Here is a 21,007-nt window from a genome sequence, read left to right as displayed (position 1 = left end):
TACAAAGTGTGTGTGTGTGTGTGTGTGTGTGCGTGCGCGCGCGCGCACAGGGCATAGGGTTGTGATATGGGGCAGGTTCCAAAGTGCTCGCCTACATATATGTCAAATCAGGTGAAATAATTTGATATGCGCCACATTCATTTAATCGTCACTGAAGTCAAAATTTTATAGGGTTGGATATGTGAGTGCTGACTGTAATATGTTCCTGATACTGATGAAGGCACTGCTTTAAGATTTGTACACCACTGTACTAAAGACAGATAGATGTATCGACTGAATTGTGTTCGAATCATCGAAACAGGCTGCTCTTTAAGAAAGTGAAGGCCTTGCTGGGTGGCAATGTGCGGATGATGCTGTGTGGTGGGGCCCCTCTCTCTCCAGCCACTCAACGCTTCATGAACGTCTGTTTCTGCTGCCCTGTGGGGCAAGGCTACGGGCTGACGGAGACGTGCGGAGCAGGAACCATCACAGAAGGTGGGTGATTTAGACTAGCCTGATGATTTAGGATGATTTAGCGCTATATATATGGCGGATGTCTGTGTAATCAAGTTTCTCCAGACCTGTGATTTTCTTTAACTGCCACAACATTGTAAGATCAGTTCATGTGCAGCAGGTATTAGGGCCCCTAGGCTCCCAGAGTTGGGGGACTATTACTTGTTGCAGAGGAAGTTAATTTAATTGTAAGAGCAGTGTTTGTATTGTGCAGGTCAGTGAAAAAAAAAAAAAAAAAAAAGGTCATTTTAGAGGTTTAAGATTTTTTTTTTTTTTTTAAATAAACATACTTCACAATTGTATGCAATTCTCAGGTATACAATGAAATGTATTACACTGGATATGTGACTGATAATTGCTTACGGTGGTTAATTGCATAAAACAGTTAGGCATCTGGGCAAGTAACAAAAATCTACTGTAGTAGGACTTAATATGATGCTTAATATCATGCTACTTGCATGAATAAATTCAGTATATATTGAACATTTTACCAACCTAATTGTGTTTACAATTAGAAAAACAGGAACTTGTGCCCTCATACTAAAGCCAATGTCAGATCACTTTGCTCAGCAAATTTTTTCCTAGAGGTATTGGATCAATTCTTTTTTAGCTCTTTATTGCCATAATCTAAGGAATAAAAGGTATTTCTGTTTTTAAATCTTTAAATTCAAAGAAGCTTGCAGTGTGTTTAGACCATAACTATGGAAGTTTACTTGACTAGCAGCACTCAAAACGTACAGGATAAGTACAGCCCTCGCTGTTAATGTGGAAATTTGCAATTGATTTGTTGTAACACAGCCAAATTAATGATGTGTGATATGTAAATCTGTAGCCCTCCACATTTACTTGCTTTTGTTGTTTTTATCAACCGGTAATATGGAAAACATGCTAAGCACTGTAGTGAATGTGTGTGTTTTTATTACTGTTTCCAAAGGCATTGTTTTAACCCTCGATGACCTTTGAATTCACAGTTGCTAGTTAAAGGTATTGGATATAAAATTAGCCCTGCCATAACACTGTCAATGAGGCCACTTTGGTAAGTCAGGACAGCACTACTATGACTACAGGACTATGCACCTGTCATCAAAGTCTGCACCAGTGCCAGCTCTCTGTGAAAGTCTGTCAGAGCTGTCATCATGCCCATTGTGACAAACCAACTTCCAACAGAGAGATGCACTGTTTGTATATTGCAAAATACATACTGGGGTTTGCATAACAAATTCATTATTTGAGGAACAGCCTGTTTACACAAAAGTGTGTTATTCCAGATGTTTGCCCAACATTTGAATGGAAAACTACTACTTGGAGCTGAATCATGAAATTAGTAAATACACAAGTGAATGCAATGCCAGAGATGAATATGAGCAGGATTTTTTATTACTGCATTTTAAACTTTCATCTTTGATCAGCATTTAGTAGATCAAGTAGCTTGCTGTACTTCAGGTCATATCAGGTGTTTATTGATAAAAGAGCCTGCTTTCAGGGTTTTGAGGTATAAGGAGCAAATATTATATATATATATATATATATATATATATATATATATATATATATATATATATATATATATATATATATATATATATATATATAGAGCTAGGCTCTCATGTGGAGCTGTGTTTGGTGAACCACTGAATTTTTTGGCAGCTTTTAAAAAATATCTATTCAGGTCATGTAATGACAAATCAAGCTGTAGCAAAGCCTGCAATTGGTGTTTGTTCCAATTGAATTCTAGGGTACACAATACACAAGGGAGTTCTTCCCTGCTGTAATTATTTTTCTGTTCTTCCCAGCTGTAATTATCTGCAGTCTTTCCCTTGTAGAAAGTACTGAAGCATACATTACATATAATTCCATAATAATCAGTGGGAAAAAATTACAAATCATATAGCTCAATTTTTGTAGCATGAGGTGCCCTTGTATGACACCTCAAAACATGTTGTGTAACATTGTGGCTTTTCAAATAGCAACAATAGAAACACTACACCTTTCTTTCACCTGTTATCAACCCTGTATTTGCCACACTGTATTGTGTGTGTGTGTGTGTGTGTGTGTGTGTGTGTGTGTGTGTGTATATATATATATATATATATATATATATATATGTGCTAATTGTGCTCATGAGTGTTTTGGCATGTATACTGTTTAATCACGTTTCTGTTTCATGCAGTGGCAGACTACAGCACTGGGCGTGTAGGGGCTCCCCTCATCTGCTGTGAAATAAAACTGCAAGACTGGCTTGAGGGTAAGAATGGTTTATTAAATACTGTACTGCACAGAACTAATGATCCGTTATTTGTAGCGCAGGGTAATATAACTACAGATGTCAGAACTGCAGCTTCAAAACTATATATATTTCACTTTGACTGACCATTTCTCCTGGTCAATTTAAAAATAGGACTATTTCACTATTATGTAACAGATAATAGTACAAACTCCTTACACAACTTCCTAAAGGGCTGTGGAGAACATTTAAGACTTACATGGGTGGGGCTCTATTGCCTCTAACACAGGACATAAACTTGTAGCATGGAGAAATTGTAAATTGGCTTCACTGTGAAATGAAAATGGACTTGTAAAAATGGTATGCAAATGAGTTTGGAAAATGTTTTAGGAGACCATAAATGGCAGCTATTTTGTCTATTATTCATAAATTAGTTTAAAAATACTGTGTGTGTGTGTGTGTATGTATGTGTGTGTATGTATGTGTGTGTGTGTATGTGTGTGTGTGTGTATATATATATATGTGTATATATATATATATATATATATATATATATATATATATTATATAATGACACACACACAAATACAGTATAGATAAACCCATTCATTATAGTTTTCAGACCGAAGAAAGGTACGGTTTTGTAATGGGTGATGGGAGTGTATAGTTTCTGAGGGAAAAATGTGCCTCTAAAATGTTCCAGGTCTCAGAGCAGGGGTGTGCAGGTTCTGTCTGCCATCCACCAAACAATTGATAACAAGTGTGCATTCCTTTAGGCCTCTTGCACAAGCTGGTACTTGTGAGGAATGTGTCTAACAGTACTTTTAAAAAGCAGATGTTGCCACGGGTTGTTGATATTTTGTTGTGTTTTTATATGGCTGTCTTGTGTTAAGTTGGTACAGTTCTTTACAGCACATTCTCATTTTGTTTTGTGGTTGTTTTTGCATACACATGTCCTCTTGGATTTAAAAACAGCAGTGAATACATTCAATTTAGTTGTATCTTATTGGCACAGCAAGTGTTGTGGATGTCTAAACAACAGGCCAGTGTTCTTTTTGTGTTGTTAATCTTTAAATTCTATGCATCTTTATTCAGGCGGCTACACCAATAAAGACAAGCCCAACCCCCGTGGAGAGATTGTGATTGGAGGACCCAATGTTACAATGGGATATTTTAACAGTGAAAAAATCAATGAAGACTTCTTTGTGGATGAGAACGGGCAGAGGTGGTTCTGTACAGGTGACATTGGCGAGATCAATCCTGATGGCTGCCTGCAAATCATCGGTCAGTATTTAGAGCATTAAAGCGGCAATAACAAAACACAACACTGTATTAAAAACAATATGACCACTGGAATCTCTTTGCAATTGGTTTTCAAATCTGTGTGCAATATACAGGAAACTAGCCACATTCAATACAGAGGGGGCGTCACAAAGGCTAATAACCCACAAGTGTGTGGTTGTATTTACATTCCCACAAAAGAAAAAAAAAAAAACAAAAAAAACAAAAAAAAAAAAAAAAAAAAAGAAAAAAAAAAAAAAATAAAAAAAACATAAAAAAAAGAAAGAAAAAAAAGAAAAACCAGTGTCTTTGTTTATTTATATAAATTTTTAATTTATTTAATATATTAATAAATATGCATAATTAATTCATCATTATTAAATTTATATTTTTTACCCGGTTTTATTTTTTTTATTAGTAAAACTAAATAAAAAATTCTAATAGGAAAGAATTATTTATATATATAGGATAGATTTAAAATTATTAAGGGGAAATTTTATATATTTAATTATTAATATAATTAATATTTAATAAATTTAATTAATTAGGAAATTTATTATTTTTTTTTATTAAAAATAGGTTTATTTTTTTATTAAAAATATATGAAAATTTTTTATTATTTAACATTAAACTATTCTATATTTTATTTTAAAAAATCATTAATTTTTTATTTTTCTTTTCTTTTTTTTATATCCACTCCTTTGTCTTGTCAACAAATTTTAATTTAATATTAATATTTTATTTATGTTTATATATTTTTTTAAATTGTAAAATAATAGGATATAAATAATATTTTATATAATTTTTTTATATAAATTATTCTTATATATATATTTTAAATTTTGTTCTTTTCTCTTTTATGTTTTTTTTCTCGAAGGCTAATAAAGCTATTTATATTAATAATTTTATTTTAATATTTAATTTCTATTTTAATTTTTTATTTATATTTTAAATAATTAATTATTATTTATCCTGATATTTTAATATAATTATAATATAGGTATAGTAAATAGTGATAAAAGTAGGATAATGTTAATTTTAATAATAAAATTATTATTTAATTAGATCTATATATATATTTAATAAAAAGAAAAAGAAAAAAGAAAAAAAAACCCACAAGTGTGTGGTAAGAAGATTATATTCTATTTAGTATAATTATAATTTAATAAAAGTTTAATTTTAAATATAAATATTAAGTTGTTTAATGTTGGGGGTTATTAATATAAGGATTATGTTGTTGAAATTGATGTTATGTTCTAGATGTGTGGTAAATACAATATAATTTATTTTAAAGTTTTGGTATTGTTTCTTAGGTGGAATCTCGATATTATATAAGTATGGTTAAGTTTATGTTGTTAATATATAATTAGATTTTTAATATTTTATATTGTTAATAATTATTTTTATTTAGTACATATTGTACAAGAATGTGAAAATTTAATTATTGTAAATATGTATGAAATAGGAATGGTTTGTATTTGAAATTCCACTCCTTTGTCTTGTAACAACCAGGGAGAGCATGATGCAGTGTTACCTTCTAAAGCAAATGTGTGGCTATCTGACTTGTAGTCATAGTTCCATGACATTACACTCAATTATGTATGACTTGTGTATTTTGTAAATTATATGTGAATAAGCCCCTTGATTACACTTCACAATATACGCTATCAATCTGTGTTGTAAATGTGTGTCCTACATCAATCAGTAATGTTGTACTTTTCTAATTGTGATTCAATTTGCAGATCGTAAGAAAGACCTAGTGAAGCTACAAGCTGGAGAATACGTGTCCCTGGGAAAAGTAGAATCAGCTTTGAAGAACTGCTCACTCATCGATAATATCTGTGTATATGCAAACAGGTAAATTAAATAGGTTTGCTGTTGCACAGTAACTGTTGTTATTATGCAAATTCATTATATTCAATACTTATTCATTATGCAAATTTTACATCAGTTTGTTTGATATTGATAACAGTCGAAGAAGACTTTTAAGAAGGACAAGTGAATACACCTAAAACTTCTTGTATACAAACGGCAACTTATTAAAAGTGAAAACAACCAGTGTCCCACTGGCTTTGTACTGGAACCTGGCATTTCAACCAACAATTTCTCCAAAACATGGAAATGAAAAACTGACTGGGTTGATACAGATACTGAAAGAAGCAGGTCTTGCAAGTCCCTTTGTCTCCATACAAGCCGTTTTCTCCAGTATACTTGCGCCCCCTTGTGGATATTAATAATAAAGCACTTGCAAGTTTCTCTTGCGGCACCATACAAATGTACACTGAACAAAAATAAACACAACATGTAAAATGTTGGTCCCATGTTTCATGAGCTGAAATAAAAGATCCCAGAAATTTTCCATACGCACAAAAAGCTTATTTCTCTCAACTTTTGTGCACAAATTTGTTTACATCCCTGTTAGTGAGCATTTCTCCTTTGCCAAAATAATCCATCCACCTGACAGCTGTGGCATATCAGGAAGCTGATTAAATAGCATGATCATTACACAGGTGCACCTTGTGCTGGGGACAGTAAAAGGCCACTCTAAAATGTGCAGTTTTGTCACACAGCACAATGCCACAGATGTCTCAAGTTTTGAGGGAGCGTGCAATTGGCATGCTGACTGCAGGAATCGTCACCAGAGCTGTTGCCAGAGAATTGAATGTTCATTTCTCTACCATAAGCCACCTCCAATGTCGTTTTGGAGAATTTGACAGTACATCCAACTGGCCTCACAACCGCAGACCACGTGTAACCACGCCAGCCCAGGACCTCCACATCCAGCTTCTTCACCTGCGGAATCATCTGAGACCAGCTACCCGGACAGCTGATGAAACTGTGGGTTTGCACAACCGAAGAATTTCTGCACAAACTGTCAGAAACCGTCTCTGGGAAGCTCATCTGCATGCTCGCTGTCCTCACCAGGGTCTTGACCTGACTGCAGTTTGGCATCGGAACCGACTTCAGTGGGCAAATGCTCACATTCGATGGCCACTGGCACACTGGAGAAGTGTGCTCTTCACGGATGAATCCCAGTTTCAACTGTACTGGGCAGATGGCAGACAGCGTGTATGGCGTTGTGTGGGCGAGCAGTTTGCTGATGTCGAAGTTGTGAACAGAGTGCCCCATGGTGGCGGTGGGGTTATGGTATGGGCAGGCATAAGCTACGGGCAACGAACACAATTGCATTTTATCGATGGCAATTTGAATGCACAGAGATACTGTGACGAGATCCTGAGGCCCACTGTCGTGCCATTCATCCGCCTCCATCACCTCATGTTTCAGTATGATAATGCACGGCCCCATGTCGCAAGGATCTGTACACTATTCCTGAAAGCTGAAAATGTCCCAGGTCTTCCATGGCCTGCATTCTCACCAGACATGTCACCCATTGAGCATGTTTGGGATGCTCTGGATCGACGTGTACGACAGCGTGTTCCAGTTCCTGCCAATATCCAGCAACTTCGCACAGCCACTGAAGAGGAGCGGGACAACATTCCACAGGCCACAATCAACAACCTGATCAACTCTATGCGAAGGAGATGTGTCGCGCTGCATGAGGCAAATGGTGGTCACACTAGATACTGACTGGTTCTATGATCCACACCCCTACCATTTTTTTTTTTTTTTTTTTTTTTTTTTTTTTTTTAAAGGTATCTGTGACCAACAGATGCATATCTGTATTCCCAGTCATGTGAAATCCATATATATGGATATGTATATATAATAACCTATACCTACTACTTGTAGTAGTAAACCTACCTACCACCTTGACATTGACTTTTTCGATAGAAATAACAGCACCATTATCATTTGATTAAAACATGCACTAGTCCTAACGGAGTCTACAGTATGCCTGTAACATCGACATTTAATGAAAATGTACACCACCTTACGTCAATCTACACAACTATGTATGTTTTTTGTAGTGCTATTTATCTACTTCTGTTTCAATAACGTTTATTGTATGTTTCGTTTTTCTTTCTTGGTGTAATCCATTGTGTAAAAAACATTTTTTGTTTTTATCTGCAGTGAACAGAATTATGTAATAAGCTTTGTGGTGCCAAACCAAAAGAAACTGACCTGCCTCGCTGTCAAAAAAAACATTGAAGGATCATGGGAGGAGCTCTGTAACAATCCAGTCCTGGAGGGCGAAGTGCTGAAGGAGATTAAAGAAGTAGCAACTTCAAGTACGTAATAAAATAAGATCTACCTTAGCAGTTCTAAGCATTTTTCAATGGTCTCAGCTCATGCCATCCATTAATTGTACAGTTTTTGTTTTTAAGGAGATTTTGTAAAGGTCAGACTTCTGTTCTATTATCCCCTCTCAGCTGATGGCTAGAAGGTGCAATGTTAACATGAGTGTTTTATAGATAACAAGATAATTTCATAAATCTTGCCTGTTTTGCACTGTGATTAGCTTAAGGTCCCAAATGTGCAGTTTTGAACAACACACATGTATTTTCATTTTAAAAGACGATGTCTGTTTAGGTCCGTGTACATTCCAGCCAATCGTTTTTGCATTCTAAATCGGAAATCGGAAAAACAGGAAACTACTTGTTTTTCTATTTCGGTTTTTCATAAAAACAAAAAGGGAACTGTTCTTCATTTTCCAGTTTCTGAGTTTAAAATACAAAAACTGAATCAGGCTTGTTTTCCCATTTTTCATATTGCATTTTTCAACAAAGCATTCGAAATTGAATAATCTGTAATACAAAAATAAATTAAAAAATACAGTACTTTGTAACAGCTGCTAAATTAATGAATAAATAATGTTGGCACACAGACAGAACACTTTCACGACAATAAGCACAGGCGCAAAATTATTGCATCGTGGTAACAGCTGGACACAGAGAGCTGGCAGTGTCTGACCTTTTTTTTTTTTTCAAAAAGGTCTTGAATGAGCTAAATAATTTAAGATATTAAATGTTGTGGAGTGTTTTCATGCTGCAGTGTAGAGGTTATTTTGTAATCGCAGTTCCTTCTTTTGTAAGAGCTGTAAACCGCAGAGCAAATGTTGGCATCTCACAGAGCTTGCCATAGGGGCCCGTGTACATTCCGGCCAACCATTTTTGCATTCTAAATAGTAAATTGATTTCCAATTCTGAATACAAAAACGAATGACCAGTAAGTGCCCCAGCCCCCTTTCGTGATCCTATGGCAAGCTCTGTGAGATGCTAACATTTCCTCTCTACCTGCGGTTTGCAGCTTTTACAAAAGAAGGAACTGCAATTACAAAAGAACCCCCACTGCAGCATGAAAACACTCCACAACATTTAACATCTTTTAAAAAAAAAAAAAAATAAAAAAATAAAAAAAAGTACAGACACGGCCAGCTCTCTGTGTCCCGCTATTGTGACGATACAATAATTTTGCGCCTGTGCTTATTGTCGTGGAAGTGTTCTGTCTGTGTACCAGCATTACTTATTAATTAATTTAGAAGCTGTTAAAAGTACTGTATTATAATACAGCCGTAGGGCTATGCTAAGTTAATATAGGCTAATACTCATCCTTGTATCACTCAGGTACAGTGCATTGTAATAATACTACAAATAATAAGCCTTCACACACAAGGGGAAATAAATCCACGTATGGTTCCATTTATATCTGGCTTTATAAATGGACTTTATAAACTTAACCGGATTATGTTAGCATAGCACATTTGTCCAGGGCGCTCACGTGAGCTCCCCTTTCACAGGTACCCCATTTGTTTCACTTGAGGGTGCATCCATAGATGTAGATATCAATGTATTGATGCAGAAAACATCATAACACCGGGACACATTCAATACCAGTACACCTTAATACTGTTTTTTTCTATTTATTTTTGTATTACAGATTATTCCAATTTGAATACTTAGAATGCAAAAACGATTGGCCCGAATGTAGACAGACCTGTTTACTAGATCTGTTTTATATACCTTAGAGTGGGCTGTTTACACTCCCTGGGTTATTTCACTACTGCAGTGTCTTCTGTATCCAAGCGTATTAAAAGCATGCAGTTTAGTAGAGGAAGCAGGTAAAAAGCCAGTGAAGGGGTGGGGACAATGTCACACACACCCCCCCCCCCCCCCCCCCAGGTAAATAACCCAGGAAGTTTAAAACAGTCTAAAAGCATGGCTTACAAAAAGTAGGTTTCTTTTACCAAGTACAGAACCCAGGTATCATGTTTTAATATGGAAATACATGCTGCTTCTTAAAAAGCTGCACACTGATGTGCATGGTGGAGAAAATGTATGGAACTATTTGGTTAGTTACAATTTACTTTTAATGTACTGCTTTTCATCTTTGGAGACCTCTTTCGGTTTCAACTTAACCATTAACCTAAGACAGTAGTCAAAACCACAATAATTGAATCGGCTTTCTGACAAATAAAACAAACATTTTTTATCCACAGTAAAACTTCAGGGTTTTGAAATCCCAGTAAAGGTTCGATTGAGCCCAGAACCCTGGACCCCGGAGACAGGTTTGGTAACGGACGCCTTCAAGTTGAAGCGAAAAGAGCTGAAGAACCATTACCTCAGTGATATTGACAGAATGTATGGGGGGAAATAGAGCTGCCCTCTTGGGGAAGGGAATGGGCTGGACTGTGGCTAAAGTTCTGGTTAAAAAAACTAGCAAAAGTGATTACCCTTAAACTCTGAATGATTCATTGAAACACTGCGACCTGGTGGCATTTTCATTCTGAAATTAAATACTTAAATGTTACTTACAGAGCCATCTGGATTGAAAAGGGCCCTGTGTCAATTCACCCTAGGTACAAAACACATTTATTGTAAGACAAGTTCAGTTGGGTGGCCTAATGTGTTTTCATAGTGCAATTCTTAATGTGATCGTCCTTTTAAATGTAAAACACAAAATGGTCCGAGTCAAGGGAAAGACAACTGTTTTAAACTGTTCTCTCTGTTGGGTTTGATTCGTTGTGGGGAAGGGGATGGTGATACTATTTTAAAACTGCCATTCATTTTCTATGTTATCTGACATTTTGTAACTGAAGTAATTGAACTCTTGAATACTGTTGTATATGAATCTTCTGTACATTTTGCAAATATGTTTCAGCGTGTAAAAGGAGTAGGTATTCCAATAGCTGATCCATAGAGAGTCATTATTTAATTGACCAAAACATTTCAATGTAGTGATTGGTGTGGAGCTGGGTGTTGGGAGATTCTTGGCAAGCTTAAACGATCCTGATGTATTGTAACATACCAGGCCTGCTTTTACGAAAAAAAAAAAAAAAAAAAAAAAACTTTTGTTAATACATTACAATTCCTCTCACCAAAGACACCGTAGCTTTGAGCGCTCATATACCAGACTTGAAAATGTAGCATTGCTTTAACAGTGCTTATTCACATTAGTGCGAATCAAAAGTTATCACAATTTAATATATATTATTTTGAGTGTCATGCTTTATTTCACCAGTAGTTCCTAGAAATTAAATAAATTGGTTTTGTGGGTGTGACTATTTATTTATTTATGCGCATTTATTTAGATATATTACCGCACTTAAGGAACCAGTACAGTTGATATATGTTGCACATTTTTTTCTAACTATATATTGCATTTGTTATATAACTAGAAAAAAAAAACTATTGGTGAAGCTTATTAGTGTCCAGTCTTAATATTGCATCACTCAAATTGAAACTTCAGAGGTTGTCGTTTTCAATGTCGATATTTGTAGTACCTTTTTTTTTTTTTTTTTTTTTTTTTTACAAACTGTGTGTTTAGAAACAGATACAGCAAAATGAGGTGAATTCTGACAAAACAGTAAGTTCAGTTGCAAAGTTCTGTTTAAAATAAACTGAGAAATGCTGAAGAGACTATCGGTGATGGCATTTTTCTGGACATCTGGGTGCTTTTTGTGTCAGATACGCTTACAATCATGGCATCTGTATTGTGTTGAGCACTGGCCCTTTCAATCAGTGACTAATTACGCTCTTCTGGTCAATATAATCTTACTGAAGAAATTGAAAGCCAAGAAAATGGCACGTTATTATCTCTTAATGAATCCGCAGTATTATCACTGCCCTCCCTTCTGATGCGCTAACAATCTGGTTATTCAGAGTTCAAGAAAAATACAGTACTATGATATTCCTAATTCCAGATCATTGTATTTGGAGTTAATCAAAGCACAGGAAATGAATATATTGTGTTTTGTAAAGATGCATCGCTGCATTAAAATAAAACAAACAAGGGAAGAATCAATAGATCTTCAGTAATACTGTAAGAAACTTCATAAATTCAATGAAAGTCTTTCTCAGTCTTCAATGATTATGCTGGTAGTGCAAATAAGATGAATGTTAAAGTATTTATCTCCCCTTTTTTAAGATTACTTAATTTCTTAAAAACAGATTTAAGCCAAGATAGAAATCTTCCAGCCCTCACTGTGTGCTATCCCTACATTGTACATTGTGTAAAACACTATTGCCGAATATACTGTATTAATGTATTTGTAATTGCAGGTTTAGTTAACCAACTCTATATTTGAAAGTTATTTTCTACATTGAAAAACAGTACAGCTGGGTTATATTTATGCTGTTTTTATGTGTGTGGGTGTGTCTGCGTGTTAGTGTTTTGTGTTTTGCTATGCATTGCTCAAACTTTCAAAAGCACCATTTGTTCCTGCCAGTAGTACATCTGTCCGTATGTTCATAAAAACCTGCTTGTATATAAGCTATTGCTTTCTTCGGCACAGCTGGTTTAAATAGCACACACCATTGTTACATTTAAAACCCAATCTATCAAAGCTAGCTTCTATAGTTTATTTTTATTATAAAGAATGTATTTTGGAGCAATGGAATATGAACAATTCAGTTTTCAACAAATCTTTTACAGTACAATGCACCGCTTTATTGAAACGATTTACTGATCAATATATTAATTTTTATATACTGATCAATGTATTATTTTGGCTCTTCAAAATTACAAAAACAAATTCCTGCATCCTCCTGCAGAGTTTCTCATCGTTTGGGCAATGAATTTAATGAAATGCATTTAATGTTGAAAGTTTGTATGGAACAGCCTGATTTTACTTGATATTTAGAGGATACAGAAGTAGTAAAATATTTCTAATAAACTGATAGTACAGAACATTACAGAACTTTTTATAATGAATATGTTAATTGATGGTCTGTTTTATGTTTGGATAATACTATGTGAACGGGTTGCACAAGGGAAAAACAGACCGAAAGTTCAAACTCTTCAGTGGTTATTAACATTACAGCCGGGTTAAAAAAAAAAAAAAAGTTTGTATTTTCCCATTTTGTGTATAATATTCTGCTTTATGCTACAATTTAACACAAGTACACTGATGTTGTGGATCTCTGTTTTTTATTGGAGTCCTAGTGTAGTGCACAGTAATAGCTATTTTCATCAAACACATTTTTATGAACATGAAATGTAACTGAAGCAATGTCACATGTTTTACATGGGTAACAGTTCTGAGAGAGATGTATTTTTTATAATTTATTTAAAAAGTTGTACAACACTTGAAACAAATGTAACTTGTGTGTATCTTGTAGTAAAATGCATACATTAACAAAACAGTGAATAGCTTTTATATTTGTCACATCCGGCTGGTGTACAAAATTCATGTTGTGTGATCAGATTTTGGAATTGTACATTTATGAGCCTTTATATTTTTTACTTATTTTTTTTTTTTTTTTATAAATACCCTTCTTCTTTGTCAGTTAATTAATTCCATATAAATTCAGAATGAAGAATCTATTTAAGTGCCCAATGCAATAAGTACTGTGGGATACACCTTAAAGTGTACCCTACAGTATTGAAAGAAACACGTGCATTTTAAAAGAAATGTGTGTATTTTAATTTTGGTGGTATCTTCTGGTACTACTTTAGGTTGAAGGGAAATCTCAGTTTATATGCCTTTGTCTTGGGTTATCTGTTTGCACTTGTATTTCCTGGATCATTTCAGCTCAGCAGTGTCTTCTGACTAAAAGCATGCCAGTCTATTGGAGAAGCCAGTGAAGGATTGGAGACAATCTCACTCTCCAGGTGAAATGACTTCATGTCTTTCAAACAGAGTTTCCTTTAATCTAGTGTAGGACAGGATACCGTGTTTTAAAATGCAATAACATGTTTGCTATAACGTGTTTCTTTCAAAACTCCACATTGAGACCTATAAAATTATTGCATATAACGAAGAAATGGGAAATATTTTGTTTGCTTTAATAACTTTAAATATGGACTGACTACTGATATGTAATGCAACCAGGCTTGTTCAAGGGGACAGTCTCGGAATAAACTCAGTTTGTTTATATAATTGCAACATTTTGTTGTGTGTGTCAGTGTGTCTTCAATATGCACACAGCTTTGCATACATATTCCAACCTCATATAAAGGTTATTTTAAAATAGTTCTGGGGAAAAAATATTGCTTTTTGAATAAAAAGTTATTTTGTGACAAATGTTGTATAAATAAGTCAAGATACTGGGTTTATTGGACATTTATCTACTGTAAAACCATGCAATATTTTCAGCTATTTTTTGTGTGTGTGTGTGTTCTAATATGATACATTAATGTTCATCCCAGCACTATTTTAAAAATAAATTAGGAATCTCTCAATAGTCTAGTTTAACATAAAAAATAAAAAAAAATTAAAAAAACAGGATTTTTGTATTATTAGTAACATAATAATATTTTGCTAACAAAATAACTGTTGATAAGTTGTTCCTATTGTATACATTATGTTCCCTAGAGCTTGAGCTTTGTAAAATGGCAGAACATTATGAACTGAATTGATATTTTTTTTTCTTCTGGGGTTTTGACAAAATCCACTTTCAGTCTAGCTGTGTTCTGTGCATCCCTTGCATTGCAATTCCGTTCTTGTGATACCAGCACTGCCCCATCTATTGTCAGATATATGCTTTTTTAATAGAGTTTATGTAACCTCAGATATTTTTAAACGCATTTGTGTAATGAGGTTGGATAGTTTGTTCATTGATTCAGAAAGGAGAGTTCAGTTCTATTAATAATAGGGATTTCATATTAAGAGTGATTCAACACCTGCTTTCCTTTATTGTTGTGACTGCAGTTTCCTTATTTTAATAGTCTTTGTAATTTGTTTTCAAATAACTGACTCTTTCGGTTTCTACTGGTGGGCTATCTCTTTTATTCTTGTCTTTACCGCGTTCTTCCATAGTTAATTCACTGTACTATATATTGTAAAACCTTTGAGCCCAGCTAGTTTGCCTACTTTCCCATAAGATAACATTAATTGTTAGGATACTAGCTTCCGTCCCCTTTTGAAATCTGCATATCATTCTGTAAGCCAAAAAGGAATGCTCCTGCTACTTTTCGTAGTATAGTCAATAATTGTGGTCTTTAATGCAGGGCGAACAGAACGATGTCTGGAATACTTTAAGTAATAATAAACCCTGAAATTTCCATTTCTAATCGCATTGCTTGTAAAACACTCAATGGCTGGGTCAACCAATATCAGCACAGTCCAGCTCTGCTTTTCAAATGGCCTCTCCAACGCTGTCTTTTACAGTAACAGGGAGCAACTCAGTGCTGTTCTGTTCTTACATTGCTAACATTTTCAGGAAACACAAGTACAGCTGGTATTTGTAGATAAGGAAACAACTTCTAATTTTTCCGGCCTTACTCTTTTCTTGTATTTTATTGAACTGCTTCTTTCTTCCTCTGCTGTCATGTATTTTCTTATTCAGCCTTGGTGCTTCTCATACAGTGTTACGTGCCTTGTTAATTGACAATCAGAACTGATTCTGCATGAGACAATGTCCCCTGTGTTAGGGGTAGCTGCAAGGATGGAGAATAGGAAGATGGTGGGTCATGAATAAACACAATGAAAGGTAGCCAGCTTGTTTATATTAAAAGTTTACTGTTTAATAGCTATAGTGACTAATGGGCCAATTCACTGAAAATCTTTTATACTATCTGAAATTGCAGTTTACTGTTCAAGTAACCTGTAGCTAAAGTCACTACCCTGCTAAGCTTGTAAAAGGAAATCCACTCCATTACACACAAACAAGAGCTTGCTAATAGATATATCTTATATCCCCCCCCCTGCGGCGCCCCCTTATATATATATATATATATATATATATATATATCTATATATATGAATGGTCCAATGAATGAGGACCGTGGCACTTTGTTGAACACTTTTTTGCCACGAGGACTTGATATCCATTCTTTCGAACAAGTTTGGGTCATGTATGCTGTTTAAGAAAAAAAAAGCCTACTGTCTCTTTAAAAACGGACTGTTTCTGTAAGTGCATATCGAAGGTCTTTCCTGGAAGTAAATTCATTGAACACTTCTCTACAGGACGCAACAAGTCAAACAGAAAAAAACAGAATTCGTGGAATCCAACCATATATTACATGTGCATTAAGGAAATAAAGCAGAAAAGCTTTACAATTACTTGTGTACCGGATATTTTATTTTACTCTAAATTGAAATGAATGTAACTGAAGATGCTCGTTTCGCTGTTTATCTTAACGAGATTTTGGAAGTGTTGCAAAACAGAACAAAGGAACAACAAACGAAGAACAACGAACATGCCCACGTGTTCATTTTAGTCATAATTATATTTTACGCTGTTCTTGCTGTAGCACTGCTGCTTTCTCATTCCAAAGCCACATTGAAAGAGAACAAGAACGACCCTTATCACATCTACATCAAGAAGAAATGGAACGCCGCTGATCCCGCAAAAGCGCCACAAGACAAACAGACTGGAGTTTGAACACTTGCTTTAGTTGCAACGTTTGCTGTTATATTATAGGACCGTAGATGATACTAAATAACACATCAGAGACTGAAAATCCAGAATTAAACTGAATAACTCAACACGGGACATGCTTTAGATCCAACTGTTTATTTTCTAACTAATTAAAAAACTTTTTTTTTTTTTTTTTTTTTCCCACCCGTGAAGAAACTACAATACACAGAGATTATTTTTGATTAGCAGGGTTTACGACGTCTATAATGATCCTTGAGGAAAAGTAAAAACATCTTTGTTTTTGAGACATGTTGATGTGATTTTCGCGAGTGAAACAGTACTGTTAAAGTTCACTTAATGATGTTTCTTATTGCAATAGAAGCGTGTTATTGTTGGTAGCGTTTATCACTTTTGTTTTTTGTTTTTTGTTTTTTTTTCCCTGACCGCTGTCCTGGGTCATAAGTACCCCCGATACTCACTCTGGCCTTCCTCAACTGATGGTCCATGATGTAACCGCTGCAAAACCTTTAGCGAAACGTATGTGGCAGATACATCATTAATGGTGAGGTTCGTGCTGAAAGGAAAACGGGAACGCCCAAGAACGGAAATGTAAAGAAAAGTAAAGAAAACTTGAAGGCTACTGCCGTGCATTGAAGGAATGCGGGAAGAACAGTTCTTGAACCCTAATATGACAATATGTATTTGAAAAAAAATATAACACGTTTAATTTCAAAATAGGACAAAAATCATTGTGGTGACTTTCTAAACACTGTAGTAGAATTGTTGATTTCTTTCAAATGCCACTTTTAAAAGCCTGTACTTGCAGCATATGTAGCCTTATGTGTTCCTGCCAACTATTTAATTTAGCAAAGCCACACGACTATAATACCCACGGTAAGATCTCAGTGCTGTATAAAAGTAACGTACCACTAGCTCAACAACACAACCGCTGGAAAGAAATTGCTTTTTGTGGGTCTGATTCGCCAAATATTTGTTCGCAAACATTACAGTGAATGCGTTTGCAGTGTGAATGCAGAAAATGATTTGGTTAGCAGCCCTGTAATTGAACATTAATGCCAGTTTCATACTGCATATATAGCCTATGAATGAGTAGATTGTAGACTTTAAAAAAAAAAAAAAAAGCTTTATACTAATCTGTGTTTTCCAGAAACATTGTTTAAAATATGTCTTTGTAACGGTTTATCATCAAACTAGTTCCCTGTGAAATGTATTACCATGTATTCTTTTTTTAAATGTTAATTCCTTATTAAAAAAATGTGCAAAGTAAAAGATAAATGTATCCTTTGCCTCATTCTAAATGTATATTTTCTTTTTATGCTATTAAAAATCCAAATATTCCTCTTATTTCGGATTCATTAAATTGTTTTGATAGCAAATGTTTCAAGATCTTGAGCACTTATCCTGCTTAAATTATTTCACCAAGGGCAGTAAAACTAATGCCAAATAGAGGACTTGTTTGGAAATAGAAAAATAAGCATTTTTAAACAGTAGCTAATTCTGCAGTGGCACTGGTAGTGTGTGGGTATAACAAGCATTGTGTGTCAAAAATAGTGATAATGCTGTCCTGTGATTACGTGCTTCGGATCTGCCTTGAATGAAACGTCATAGCGTAGGTCCATATTAAGAAAACCACATTAGCTTTTTCATATACATTTAGCAAAAACAAACAACGCAAGACGTACCTTTACTAGAGTAGGAAGGATCTGGAGCTGTTTATAGCACTAGTCTTAATCTCCGGTAATTCCGCTGTGCTGGGCATTATTTCCAGTGAAACATTATTGGCAGTGAAACTATATCTAAATGATGCATGAACTAAAACACACCACCTCATTCAATGTCTCTTTTTTGATCATTAGTTTAATTGTATTATACTTAATCAGAATGCAACAGGCTTGTGATCCAGCGGTTAAAGAAACGGGATTGTAATTAGGCGGTCGCCGGTTCAAATCCGAGCTCACTCCCTTAGTCATTATGGGACCCTGAGCATGTAATTTAACCGTTAACCCCTTATGTGGCGTCTTTCGGGTGAAATGTTGTGACTCTGCAGCTGATGCATAGTTTACAGACCATAGTCTCAAGGCAGGTGCTAGGATTTTCTGTTCCCTGGTGCAAAAAAAAAAAAAAAAAAAAAGAAACTAACCGAAAATAAATCTAATTAAAGTTTTGTTCCAAAAATGATTACAAATCATGTGTGATTTTTGGGGAATTCAACGTCAGTTTCTTTAGATGCACAGGTTGATGTTTCATGATTTCAGCTCTTAGCTCTTTGGTACAAGTCAGGCCAAGTAACTGGATCATAAAAATCACATAAGATGACTGGCTGGGTACCGGGTTCACAATACATGCATGCTTCAGTAGCTTGTATTCGCTGTTGTTATACATTTCCAATCCGATGTCTCTGATTCACGTCTTTCCTGTGGCTCCTGTTATTTTTTGTGCGAGGAGGTTAGCAGTTCCGCTTCCGCACTATACTTCCATCTGCTGTTGTCGGCCCACTTTTAAACCATTTACTATACACTTTTTTTTTTTTTTTTTTTTTTTTTTTAGCACTTTCTGCTTCTTTTGTGAAAATTCTGGCTGTCTTTTCTACTTTTTTCGCTTTGGCTTTGTTTTGATGGCATATTCCATATACCGTACGTTATGTACTTAATATTACCACAACTGAAATTTATTAACCAGGCAAGTCTATTATAGAAAATTGGGGTGTGATATAGGAGTTCGCACAGATTTAAAAGTTGGCTGATAGGCCTGTGTGTTTATTTTTCTCAGAAGTATTCCTGATTATATACCTTGTTAGTAAACAGTTTGTTAGAATCTTTATAAACAGCAGCTGTGAAAGAAATGCAACCTTGTTGGAGGTCAGTAAGTCCCTATTTCACTCAAATGAAATAATCACAGCTGGTTATTTGTGCTCCACTTTGGAAGCTGGGCTCTGGAATCTTAGCTTGTTTTTAGGGCCAGTGGTTCCCTCCTTACTCGTCAAACTGCAGTGAGACCAGGCTATTGTCAGAGTACATAGTCAGATGTTTTTTGTTAGACCAGGCTTTGTGTAAAACAGAGTCAATAGGGATTGCTACTCAATGCCTATTTCAAGGTTAGGTTAGTGTGCGTTTCTGTTATCATGACAAAATAAGTGTGAGATACTGTACATTGCATGGCTCAGTTCACTATACACAAATACAATACAAAATAAGATTCTCTGTGAGGAGAGTTTGTATGAATATGTAAATCAGCCACTGATGATGCAACTTGCAATATCTTATTTCCAATGGTATGGCAAAATCCAACAGCCTGCATCTCTTGGACCTGTGACCATACATACACACACACACACACACACACACACACATTCTGGATAATAGACATAACACTACTAGATATGCACTCTTTCAAGTTTGATCATGGGTATCGTACAAGAAAAAAAATAACCCTTTCATAACTGTTAGTCTATATAACTAGGCCCCTGCAAAATTCACAGGAGAATTAAAACAAATTGATTAATTTAAAAAAAAAAAAAAGATGTACACACAAAATCAAAAAGCATTTCTTTGAGAGATCGCACGCAGCAATATTCACCTGGTGTGTCAACTCTCCCTGATTTCAACGCATAGTAAGGGACTAGTGGAGGGCTTCCCAGGCCTGGTCTCAGGGCTCCCATGTGTCTTCTGGATTTCATTCCAGCTGAGCTCTCAATTACTGAACTAGACCCTTAATTGAACTATGCATTTGCTTAAGACCTTTTTAATTGTTCTCAGCTTTTAAAAAGTTGCAGAGTTCAAGTTACTTATAAAATGCAAACATAAGTAACACTTACGAGCTTGTCACAGACGGTTCTGGCACGTCCCTTTTGTGCTATAAGTCATTTGATCCTTTTGCTTGGAAGGCCTTGGTTGCAAGGGTTTGCGGTTCTTTGATGGACCCAGATTCAGTTCAAATGTGTTTGCCCACTGACGATGGGAATAAGAACGTAAAAATCGGACACCAGCTAACAAGATTTAAGTTTTTGCAGATATCAGGCTTTTAAAGACTGTCACCCATACCTGCGAGCGGAAACTGACCCAAGACTGTCACAGCTACTGGAAGCAGGCTGATCTTTGGAAAACAAATTGATCATTTGTGAAACTGCAACAAATATTGTAATGACTGTAATGTGTTTTACAAAATGTTTTTTAGCAGATCTGCACAGGCCTGTCGTGGTGTTCGCAGAACCAGTCTGAGCTGAGCCTGGCGCAGAGTTCGAATCCTGCTGGGAACGTGCTGAGTTATTAGACATGAATTGGATCATTTA

At 35.2% G+C, this 21,007-nt stretch overlaps 1 protein-coding gene across 7 annotated transcripts in view; it reads left to right on the top strand.

Moving 5' to 3' along the window:
• The window catches only part of LOC121295782 (long-chain-fatty-acid--CoA ligase 4-like), a 38,294-nt gene extending 24,012 nt beyond the window's left edge, over positions 1–14,282 (top strand). For all 7 annotated transcript variants that reach the window (XM_041220819.1, XM_041220816.1, XM_041220815.1 and 4 more), the window contains 6 exons: positions 302–474; positions 2,663–2,737; positions 3,812–4,000; positions 5,740–5,854; positions 8,030–8,187; positions 10,395–14,282. In XM_041220819.1, coding sequence (XP_041076753.1) covers positions 302–474; positions 2,663–2,737; positions 3,812–4,000; positions 5,740–5,854; positions 8,030–8,187; positions 10,395–10,552 — 868 coding nt within the window. In that variant the 3' untranslated portion in view covers positions 10,553–14,282. The remainder of the gene's footprint in view (positions 1–301; positions 475–2,662; positions 2,738–3,811; positions 4,001–5,739; positions 5,855–8,029; positions 8,188–10,394) is intronic.
• Positions 14,283–21,007: the final 6,725 nt, after the last annotated feature.

Source organism: Polyodon spathula, chromosome 20 (genome assembly GCF_017654505.1).
Source record: "Polyodon spathula isolate WHYD16114869_AA chromosome 20, ASM1765450v1, whole genome shotgun sequence".
In the NCBI taxonomy this organism is placed as follows: domain Eukaryota; kingdom Metazoa; phylum Chordata; class Actinopteri; order Acipenseriformes; family Polyodontidae; genus Polyodon; species Polyodon spathula.
The sequence above is the reverse complement of the archived record's forward strand: the minus strand, read 5'-3'. Positions and strand labels throughout refer to the sequence as shown.